General features: G+C 46.6%; 1 protein-coding gene across 9 annotated transcripts in view; it reads right to left on the bottom strand.

The window, feature by feature from the left end:
• PPFIBP2 (PPFIA binding protein 2) overlaps positions 1-12010 on the bottom strand; it is a 131056-nt gene that overhangs the window by 33636 nt on the left and 85410 nt on the right. For all 9 annotated transcript variants that reach the window (XM_036028949.1, XM_028514585.2, XM_036028952.1 and 6 more), the window contains one exon: positions 11420-11551. In XM_036028949.1, the coding sequence (XP_035884842.1) occupies positions 11420-11551 (132 nt within the window). The remainder of the gene's footprint in view (positions 1-11419; positions 11552-12010) is intronic.

Below are 12010 nucleotides of genomic sequence, written 5' to 3'. Positions count from 1 at the left end.
AACTTGAAAGGATTCTTTCATAATGCTATTTAAAAAAAAAATAAAGGAGATGAAATTTCCTTTCCTCTCCCAGCCTGGAAGTGGGGCTCAGTGTCTGCAGTGTACTGGGGGCAGTCCAGAGGCCTCCCTTTGCACAGATGCCCAGTACTCACTCCCAGACCGAGGGAGATAAGTGCTCCACCTGTCCACGGGTGGCCTCACCTGCTCAGACCCTGCTCAGTGAGGGTCCCAGAGCTCGCTCAACTCATGTCTTGCAGGGAGTGTGTGAGTCCCAAATTCTGCCCAGAGGTAACAACAGATCCCTGTTAAGCCACGGCACTCTGTTCTGGTTAGGAAAAACCCCAGCCCCGCCACCAGTGAAACACTCCACACACGCATGCTCCGATATACTTAAGTGAGGTTCCTACAGGTGACCCCTCCCAACGGGCACAGTCCTGGCTGCAGGCCTGGGGCTCAGCCACACCGTCGCCGGCAGCCACCTCCTCAGGGTGGTCCCTACTGAGTAAGAGGCGCTCTTGAATCTGCCTGTGGATGTCCAGCTGCAGCCTACACATCTGCTCCTGCAGCTCACTGATCACATTCAGAACTGACTGTAGGAAGGAAGAGAAAGGAGAAAAAGCACTCAGGGTCAGTTGGCTCTCAGACACCGAATTCCCTAAGGGAGCAGCATGGAAGGAAGGAAGGAAGGGTATAGAGAATGAGCAGCAGGGGGCACCCAGTGGGCACTGTTTGTGACCCCTGCTCTCTTTACAGGAACCAAAAGACATGGTACTTTTCCTGAGGCCTGCCCCATCCCTGGGCCAGCCTTGCAGTTTGAACAAACACCTGGTAGCTCCTTGTGCCATATGGGGTAGGGTGTGAGGGGGATGCTTGCATGTCAACATCTGAGGCACAGAGTCTAGCCACAGCAGAGGCAGGGGCACATATAGACACACACCTTCATACACCCCCCCATGCTTCACATACCAACTCCCCCCCCCAAAACATGCCAGCCCCTGTGTGCAGGTGACACGGCACAAGCCATGCTCATGCGTGCTAATATGCCTCCAACCCTAAACTCTCCCTCATACACTACACCAAACCCTACTCTTTCGTTTCCCATTCCAAACCTGACTCCCCTGTAGCCTTAAGAACACTGTGGCTTTTTATGGCATCTTTGAGAATAACTGCAATCCTTGGAATTCACAGCTACTCAATTCTGGATCCTTCACTAACAGTTCTCCTGGCCTTTCCTTTATCTACTCCACAGACATTTAGTGCCACTCTTGCAGTGACCAATGGCACTCACAGGTGAGTGGGGACAGACACACAAAATAACAATCACAACAGCTAGCTAAGAAAACCACAGCGCTTTCAAGGAGCAGTGAGTGACTCTGCCTGGGTCAAGAGGAAGGGATGGGACAAGTCTCAGTGACATCAAGCAGCCACACTGTAGACCCTGTGCCAGGTGCGCAAGTGAAGGAGATGAAGCATCATGGCCTGGGGAGCAGATGATGATGCCACTTGTGGCGGAAAGGAGCCCACAGGCTGGTGAGGACTGTGAGCAGCTGATAGTCAGGTGTGGCAGATACCGGCCAGCAGTATCCATCCCTGCTGTGGATGCTGATCAAAATACGAGAAAAACATACACAGAGACAACCAGGTCCTGTGGGGAAATAGGGACAGAATGGCCACTCTCTCTAGTAGAGAGCATCCCATCTCCATTCCCAAGCAGATTCTTTTTTTTTTTTTAAAGATTTTATTTATTTATTTCTAGAGAGGGAAGGGAGGGGGAGAGAGAAAGAGAGAGATAGAGAGAATCATCAATGTGCGGTTGCTGGGGGTTGTGGCCTGCAACCCAGGAATGTACCCTGGCTGGGAATCGAACCTGGGACACTTTGGTTCCCAGCCCGTGCTCAGTCCACTGAGCTATGCCAGCCAGGGCCCCAAGCAGATTCTTATTGAGAACACTGATTTAGTTTGTGGATTCACAGTCTGGCAGAAATCATTTCCACAGCCCCGAGTCTCTTCCCAGAGGCCTCCTGTGATCATGCCTGTCTTAGGCGATTCCCTCCGTGGGAAATCTTACCCGTCATTGGCTAACTGATCAAGCTTAGGCACAGAACAGGCAGCATTCATGCCAGAGAAATAAGTTTTGTCTCCTTAGTGGCTCCTAATCCAGAGGTCTCTCACTCAGCCTAAGTCATGGGGGGTTATAGCTTCCTGAGACCAGGCAGGATGGTCCCCAACAGTCAGGGACAGGGATTTAAGGAGACAGCTGGCAGTAGAGTAGAACAGAACTGGGGGGAGAGCAGCCAGTCGAACTGTTTAGCCACCTTTCTATCACCTTTACCAACATCCTCAGCACTCACATCTGGTGCTGAGAGGTCTGCCCCCTGGCACCATGGGAACTAGCCAGGCATGCTGGAAGAGGGTGGCCAACCCCAACAGTGACAGTGTTATCTAAAAGAAGAACAGCTGCCACTCCATATCACGTCATTCTATAAATGTCCCCCCTATTTTAAAGATTTATTTCTAGAGAGAGGGGAAGGGAGGGAAAAAGACAGAAACATTGATGTGATAGAGAAACATCAGTTGGTTGCCTCTCGTACATGACCCGACCAGAGACCAAACCCGTAACCCACACATGTGCCTTGACTAGGACTCAAACCAGCAACCTTTGTGGGATAATGTCCAACCAACCGAGCCACACTGGTCAGGGCTAACCAACCGAGCCAGACTGGTCAGGGCTATATATCCCCTTTTCAAATGTGGAAGGGAAACTGAGGATCTATGGGACAGCTTGGGGCTGAAAGGGTACTGGGCTAAGGCCCCCACACCAACCTGCTCTTCTCTCCAGTGATGCCATTTGGACTGGGAGAGCTTATGACACTGTCATGAGCAGCCTCTGGCGTTCCAGTCACTCTCCCCTTGAACAAGCTCACCTGTTTTAACCCACAGATAGCCCCAGGTTGTCCTCCCTCAGGGTCATCTGTCTAACAAGCTATTTCCCTATAGAGACCAGAGGGTTGGGGTGAAAAGTCAAGGTGACCCTTGTGGGCCTGAGTAAATGCCCAGACCCCAGACCTTTACCTTCCTTTACTGTTGTTGGTCTCTGAACCCTGATGGACTCTGACTCTTGGGCTAGACTATACCTGCCCTCTGAGTTCCTACCTACAGGCCCAGTGCAGACCCTGGGCTCTGACTTGGTCTTTGTTCCATGAGCTTCTGAGTCCTGAGCCCCTTGCTGCCTTAGCTCAGATGCCTGACAAGGGCAGAGGATTTCTGCCTGCCTGTCTGTCCTCAGCCACTAAGAGTCACAGTCCAGCTCTCTCTCTGTTGCCCTTGGCCTTGGCCATCACTGGAATAAACTAAAGAGGAAAAAATCATCTGTATTCAGTTTTTTCATGTTTTTTATTCTGAGAAGTCTCAGGCTTTTGGAGTTTTCATTGTCCTAGGATGACCTATGAGGACATAGGACTCCAGGAAGCTGAGGAGAAGGAGTTACAGAGGAAGGAGAGGAACAGGAGTCAGTAGCCCCAGGCAGAGGGCTTGGCTAAACATAAAGGGAAAACAACAGGTTTGAGACAGGTTTCCAAGTGAAAAACAGGAAGGGAGATCTTCCCCAATGGCTTTGACCTTCTCTATAGAGAAGATAGAAAAGCTGCCTGCTAAAAGGACACAGTGAAGCAACAGGGGATCAGGATTTAGAAGTCATCGGGAGGCATGAGAAAAGGAAAGTCAGGCAGGGGAAAAGCAATACGAAGGACAGGGCCGATGTGGCTGAGGCTGGAAATTAATTAGCATGGAGTTTTATTTTTTCGTTTGTTTTGTTTTTTAACATCAAATCCTGTAACCAAAAACCCTGGGGCAGGAGGAAGGATGGCAGGCTAATCAAAGATGGAGTTGAAAACGATTCCCAAGGTAATGACCAGCCTGCATCTCCCCAAAGAAGGAGACTCAGCCTGTCACGTCCAGCTAAGCTATGACAAGTGACATCATGACACAGTGAAACATGCACAGGCTTTGAACTTGTACAGACCTAGGTTTCATGCCAGCCTGGCACTTTTTTCTGTGTGACTTGGTGAATTATGAAACCTTTCCAAATTTAGTTCCCAAATTTGTAGAACGAGGGTCTCACTACCTCACAGCGTTGTTGGGAGGATTAAGTCAAGTGACACTTGAGTAAAGCACCTGGCATGGTGCCTGGCACAGGGGAGACAGTGAGAAATGTGAGTTCACTTCCCTCATTGCTTCCCCTGTATCATCAACTGACTTATAAGACATGAACAAGAGAAACTGGGAAAACATTAGGAAAGACCTAGCATTCATGGGTCACGGTTAAGGCCCATGTGACACTGATTCCTGACAACCAAAGCCCAGCAGCCACACATGCCCTGGCACACACACTCAGTCTTCTTGCCCTGCCTGTCCTCAGGCCTGCTCTTCTCCCTTACACAATTTTCTAGAGTTTCACTGTCTTCTCACTTGTTTTGTTCCCTCCATCAATAAACCTGTCAAACGAGGATGCTGCTGTACCCGATTTTCACCACCTCATTCCCTGCATCCACACTCCAGGTGGACAAGCTGCCACTACCACCCCTGGGGTACCTCGCTCTCTCAGTGCTGTCCTCCTGGTCAAATCCTAGGCACGTTCTCTGTCTGCAAACCGCTGGGCTCCCTCTTAAAGTGGTCCATGCCCCACCTTACCTTCAGTGATTATGTACTACCAGGTTCTTCTGATCTCTTTTACTCTTTTTGTGCCAACCTATCTATCCCTCCAGATACCTCAGAGGTACCATGAGAGAAGCACATTTTCAAAGGGGCTTGTACAAAAGATAGAAAGGACAAAGGGAAGTGCACCTGCACACACAGCACCAGGAAGGGCAAACCCCAAACCAAAGGACAATGCTGAGGACAATGGAAAGACATTTTGTTAAAAGCTGTGTTCTCAATAAGGACAAAGAAAGAATGGGCTCAATTCTACAGATGCCTCTGATAGGTGCAAAGGACTTAGGATAACAGCCCCCAACCTTCTTACTATAAGCAAACTTTCAGGAATCATCAAAAATCATTAAAAAGTGATTTTTAAGAATTCTAATGTCACCTGATCCATTTTGTCTTTCTTTGGCTTCCTGTTGTCACAACGTCAAGAACTTCTATACCAGCATCCGAATTATAGGCTAAAAATGCTACACAAGCAGAAGGGCTAAGGGCACGTTCCAGTTACTCTCTACAGAAAAATCTTTCAAGAGTGTCTTTAGCCCTGGCTGGTATGGCTCCATGGATTGAGTGCCAGCCTGCAAACCAAAGGGTCGCTGGTTCAATTCCCAGTCAGGGCATATGCCTGGGTTGTGGGCCAGGTCCCCATAGGGGGCATGCAAGAGGCAACCAAACACTGATGTTTTTCTCCCTCTTTCTTCTTCCCTTCTCTGCTCTCTAAAAAATAAATAAATACAATCTCTTTTTTTTAAGAGTGTCTTTAGATATTAATATAGTATACAAGGCAGGGCAAAAATAGGTTTATAGTTGTAAGCACATGAAACACAATTTATTCTTTTATTATTACTTATTGTATTATTTTCCATACAAACAACTGTAAACCTACTTTCACCCCACCCTGTAGACACCTATAGTCATTTGGGTACTAACATGCCTAGCTCTACATTCATCCTAATGTCCTCTACCTTATCCAAGAGACTGCTCCAACCAGTGTTTCCGAAGCCTTGCTGGAGCAAGGACTGACCAGGCCTACCACTACAAGACACGCTCCCAGCCAAGCCAGTTGAGGTCAGTTTGATGTAACTCACTCTCAGTAGACATGGGTCTCTACTTTGTCCTCTGGCCTCTCACAAATCATCATAGGGTTGACCCCAAACACTATGCTAAATTTTGTAAAACCCATCTGACTTTCTTTGTCATGTAGAAGGAGGGGAAGAGGGGGATGAAATGGAGGAGGAGGAGGTTTACTTTTAGTTTTTAAACAAATCACTGGATTCCTGAACGTTTGCTTATGGCAGGAGTTTGGGGACTGCTGTCCTAAGTCCTTTGCACCTATCAGAGGCATCCGTGGAATTGAGCCCATTCTTTCTTTGACCTTATTGAGAATGTAACTTTTAACAAAATGTCTTTCTGTTGTCCTTGGCACTGTCCTTTGGTTTGGGGTTTGCCCTTCCTGGTGCTGTGTGTGCAGGTGAACTTCCCTTTGTCCCTTCTATCTTTCGTATAAGCCCCTTTGAAAATGCTTTCAAAGTTATAACTTGCATTGTGCATGACTATCTATGAATAATTTTTTCCTCCCTCACTGTCATGAACTCTCAAATGACAATGACCTCTCTTTCTCAAGGCACCCATCACTTTTATTGCATAAACCAGCTTCTCCCTTTGCTTCAACATTAGAGTTGGACTGGTAGTTTTCCCAGTTTCTTTATCAGCCCTCTGGATAGAAACTACAAAAAGGAGGTGAAGGGACCAAGAGGCAATTCAAAGACTTAAGTGTTTAGCTGGAGGAGATTTTCAGGAGCTCTCCAAATCACGGCTCCCTTCCATCACTGACCCTTGTCTGCCTCAATCAGTCTGGGAGCGGTATCAGGAGTGCCTTCCCTTCCTCTGCTCAGTGTGACCAGGGGGTACACCCCAACTCAGGTGGGACACTGTCCTTTCATTCTCCCCACTGGTGTGGTGTTGCTGTTGTCCACCATGTCCATCCTCAGGTTTGGCATTTCAACTTACTTTTATAATTCCTATCTTCTTACTTTTATTAGTCCTATAATTCCATCACCTCTCATAACAGGTCTTTCTTCCATTCTCGGGTCCCACATCATGAAGTCCAGGTGACATTTATGAGGTTCTAATTGCTGTTCTGCAGTTGTAATCTCTGCTTGTTTACTCTTGCTTTGCCAACCATCAGAGTTCTTTTCTGTGGCTCTTTTCTATGTAAAACTACTGGGCACCTCCCATAATCAGAGTCTTTCCAACTCCATCCTTCCTGTTAAACTTGTTCACAATTTTACTGAGTTCTTTTTCTCCCTCTTCCTTTATGTTCAGGTTAACACTGTCCTGGAACTCTTCTGCGTCACAGACAAAAATATAACCTCTGTAGTCTACAGGGTGGTTTGGAAACGTCTGCCAAAATTTCAGATGCGTGTACCCTTCGTGCCATCAGTTCCACTCCAATATCCTCACACACGTACCAGCACTATTCATAATACCAAGTACTTAGAAACAACTTAAATATTTATCAGGAGAGAACTGGTTAAATAAATCAGAACATAGGCAGACAGTGGAATAATAATATGCACACACAAGTATAAATGAGGAAGCCTTTTTCAATGAGGGCGGAGTGTATGTGTGTGCATATGTTTACAGATGCAGACCGATAGCCAAATAAGTGTGCTCATCCGTGCATATAATCACTCTGGAAGGTTAAAAAACAAACAGTAACATTGGTTCCTGACTGTTGGCTGCGGAATGGACATGGAAGGAGACTTTTTGCTATATACACCTTTTTGAACTTTTAATTTTTTTGGATTGTTAGAGAGTATTTTCTACATCAATAAAAATAAGTAAATAAGACAACACAGGATAAAACCAAGAATAAAACTCTCCTCATTGGGCCAGCTCTTCTCTGAGAAAATACAACCCTCCCAGCCTGGTCACCCAGTTCAGACACCAGACGTCCTCCCGTCCAAGGGCCTCCCCGCAGAAAGGCAGAGGTGTGGCTGTACCACTGGGGCTGTCAGATCCTCCATTTTCTGCCAGGGAATCCTGAAGATACTTCCTGGCTCTTGTCACGCTCGTGCATATCCCTGATCAACTGGGATGACTTCACTTCCCAGCACATGCTGGGCCTGGGCTCGCCCTCCACCAGCTGCTCAGGCACTCCTCAAAACACCCTCCGGACCGCACTAAGGGACCCCGGCAGGCGTCCCTACAGCCCCAGGCTTAGGGAAGCCAGCCTCCCTTCTCTAAGGAAAATCCCTCTGAAGGTCATGACTTTGACATGCTGAACTACCCAGGGGTTTTCCTTTGCTTCTGGATCTTTCTTTCATGTTCCGCCCTCCTAACTCCGATTCTTCTTTCCAGGTCAGTCACTCTTCTGCAGTCCTGCTTTTCAGGAGTAAGGCTAATGGATCCAAACTGAGGTTCCCTGAAATGATCAGCCTGATTGCCAAAGGCTGATAAGGAAAAAGTAAAATAAATACAAGACAGCCAGTAAGCATGCACATCTCATCCGGGCCACTGATAGACTCCTGAGCCAGGCTGGCTGCCAGGATTCTCTCCATCTGACCAGGAACCTGCCCCTCACAGTCCACAGCCTTTACAGACAACCATCTGTAATCACTTCCACAACTCCGGGCAGCAGGATGCTGGCTTGGGGTGAAATCAGAGCCAGACAGAACAGTCTGCGATGCTCTTGTTAACGGCATCTTTTTTTTTTCATTGAAACATAGCATGCAATTTGAGGATAAAACCAGAGCTACATAGGAGAAGCTTATTACAGATCTGACTACCTCAAAAAAAAAAAAAAAAAGTTTTTGCCTTTTCCAAACCACAAGCAATCAGGCCTTAGGCTAAACACTGGAAAAAACAGTACTGTGCAGAATGGAAAGCAACATTCCTTTTACTCAGAAACTACAACCTCTGCTAACCTCAGCTAGCTAAATGTCTCATTCAAAATAAACATCTCCACGCACAAGACAATAATGTAGCTTAAGTAGCACTCTCTGTTTTTTAAGCCTCTGGGGATCCAAATAGTTACAGACAATGTGGAGGTCTGGGCATCCGAGCAAAGATTCTGTTCAATTACAAGAATCAAAAATGTGTTTCCGGTCATGTGGCTGCTCACAGATTGTCACAGGTTTGAACAGCCTAAAAAATTCCTCCAGGTGGAAATCTAATGTTTGCACTAGCAACTGGGAAGGGCAATGAATCTGATAGGACTGAGGCCAGCAGCTCTGATTCTATGTTGCCTCAGAAATGAAAAGCCTAATGGAAAACAAAAACTAAAACTCAGACTGAAAAATTTTTAGAAAAGAAATAAAGCAAATGGTAAAACGACTGCTTTAGCTAGATGTGGCCTGGAAGTGGGAACTCTCCTTCCTTCCAGCTTCCCCATGAAGGAACTGAGGTGCCCGGCGCGGTGCTGACTCTGCGTGCTTCCACACACAGACGCACTGACGCCCCCACTAACACACACCCGTGAGCGTGGGTGCATGCTCCCTACGGGGGCTGGCTCAGAACCAGGCGTGTGACCCAACTGACCCACTAGGACACAATCGTGGGGCTTTTGCCAGAACATTTACAAAGAGTCTCCGTCAGCCAGGCTCCTAGGATCTAGAGCTGTTGGCGGCCACCTCTGTCCCCACATGGGAGAGCCTTCCTGAGAATAAGGCTGAAACAGAACCAAGTGATACTCTAGGCCTGATTTCTAATGACATTGTGAGGTCACCTGGACCAGTGCTGCTGGATTTTTAATCCCTGGACTCTTTAAGTTCTGTGACCTAATAACCCTTCCACTGTTGGAAAAAAAAAATTATGCAGTTTCAAATGGAGTCCATCCCCTAAAGCCTTCTCAGAGTCTGTTGAATTCTTTCTTCAAAGCCCTAATGCATGATCACATGTTATCACGCATCTTGAAACACTGGTAAAATTATCTGTAACCCATAGAAAATGTAATCATTTCTCTGTGAATACTTAACAAGTAGAATCCACTCAACTAATACTTCACACAGTAAAGTTTCAGTCTGTGGGGTCTTTGCCTTGTACAGTAATGTATTTAAGTCCACATTCCCATTTCTAGCGTGCTTCACAACACGATCTGTGAATGATCCACAAAACCTGGCTACTACTGTGTGTCCAGCACTATACTACCAACTACACATAGATTATCTCACTCCTTGCTCAGAACAACCCAGGAAACAGGAACAATGTGTTACTATCTCCATTTTACCCAAGAAGAAACATGGGTTTGGAGGTTAAATTACTTGCCTAAGATGACAAAGCTGCTGAGTAGCTAAGCTTGGATTACAGCCAGGAGATCTGCCTCAGGGGCCCACACACTTAATCACTAGGAGATACTGTCCTCTGCTTCATGGAGATCTTCTTTTGGCAACTATTCTTCTTACTAAGGAGCATGTTCGCAAAAGCAATGCAAGGAACATGCCCTACATGTTAGAAGTGCCTCAATCACCAGTGTTTACCCAGTGAACACAGAAATATGATAGGTTTCGGTGCACAGTAATGTTTCAACTTCCATGGTTAGACTTTGGAGATGCCTACATGGGGAATGGGGATGAAGAGAAACCCACTATTTATGAGATGCCAGGTTCTATAATAGGGACTTACTTTCATGATTTTATGTGGACCTCACATTGTTATCTACATTGGAGTTAAAGAAACTGAAGTTGAGAAAGATCAAGTAGCTAACTCGTTGGTGTTCATAAAGCTATTAAGTAGTTAGGCCAGTAATTGAGCCAAGGTGTTTCTATACCTAAAGCCAATCTTTCTTCCACATCTCACATTTCCAGGTGAGAATACAGGGACTTGTAGATAGAGGCACACAGAAGATGGTTATCTAATGTTCAAACAGCCTGTTCTCTCTAAAATAAAGTTGTTCTGAGCCTGAAAGTCTCTAAATGTTTATTCAAAAAAAAAAAAAAAAAGCAGTCAGTCTAGCATGTTAGCCAATGGCATATTGAGCCTAGAAATTAAGATACAACAAAACAGGAAAACATTCTCTAACAGAGGCCTGTGCATGGGCCCTATGATCCTGCAGGAGAAAAGAAATACTGCACATTATCTAAGGCAAGGGTGTCAAACTCATTTTCACCAGGGGCCACATCAGGCTTGTAGTTGCCTTCAAAGGGCCGAATGCAATTTTTAGGACTGTGTAAATGCAACTACTCCTTAACTAGAGGCAAAGAGCTTGGCGCTGCCGCTGGGTAGAAACAAGGTAGGGGGCCGGATTTGGCCCAAGGGCCTTGTGTTTGCCACCTGCTATCTAAAGGCTCCACCTGAGCTAGTGAAACGCACATCAGATTTTGTGGATATAGTGACAGGGCTTGTTAGCCAGCCGACTTCATCCCAGTACCTGGTCATTACCTGGGGTTTCACAGAAGACATCTGCATCCCTGTACATCTTGTCTGATCCTCTCCTCACTACTGCATCCCTTTCCATCCCTGTCAGCAGCTGGAGGGAGGGCAAAGCCTTCGAGCCAAAATTGGGTGGTTTCGGCATTGCTGCAATTCGCAGCCACAGCAAAATCTGATAACTTGGTATTAGCAGATCATTGCATCTCTAGTGCATAGATGTTTCCGGCTGCTGGCAGAGGCTGGGCTCGGGATTGACCAGACAGTCTGTGTCTTCATTAGAACTCCTTCCTCTGGTCTGAGCTTAAGACATTACGGGTCCCCCTGGAATTTAGTGTATCATACTCACCTCTGCTTTTCTCTGCTTCTCCTCCTGCTCTCTCTGCTCCTTCTCCATGCCAACCAGCTTGAGCTTCAGCTCAGACACTTCAGTCATCAGATCGAGCTTCTGAGTCTCAAGAGATGTGCGACTCAGCAGCTCCTGCAAGCAAAAACAGATCTCAGAATCAGAAACCTCCATGGCAACAAGGACGACTCCAGCCCCAAAAGCACGTAGGCAATCTGTCGGCGGTGTGCTGGACAACACAGAGTCGGACTGCTGCCTGTAAGCCCCTGGCCTGTGGGCGACAGGCCTGGGACAGTAATCAGTCATTTGGGGACAGCACAGCGCCTGCCACTACTCACTGTGCTATGACAGACATGTGATCTACATTTTTTTTCCAAAAAAACACCACATTTGCCCAGAGAAACCATTATTCATTATTTCCAAGTAGAAAAAAAAAATGAATGTGTTCTCTCAGAGTACTAAATTCCTTCATCTCCAATTTTAAGGCAAAGCAGCAGATCCTTCTCCCATTAAACAAATAAAAACCAAGATTCGGTAATATATTTTTCAAAACCAAAATTTCCCTATCACCTCCTGAGCTCAATCAGCCTCCAG

The sequence above is a fragment of the Phyllostomus discolor genome, chromosome 6 (assembly GCF_004126475.2).
Source record: "Phyllostomus discolor isolate MPI-MPIP mPhyDis1 chromosome 6, mPhyDis1.pri.v3, whole genome shotgun sequence".
NCBI classification, from domain to species: Eukaryota; Metazoa; Chordata; class Mammalia; order Chiroptera; family Phyllostomidae; genus Phyllostomus; species Phyllostomus discolor.
The sequence above is the reverse complement of the archived record's forward strand: the minus strand, read 5'-3'. Positions and strand labels throughout refer to the sequence as shown.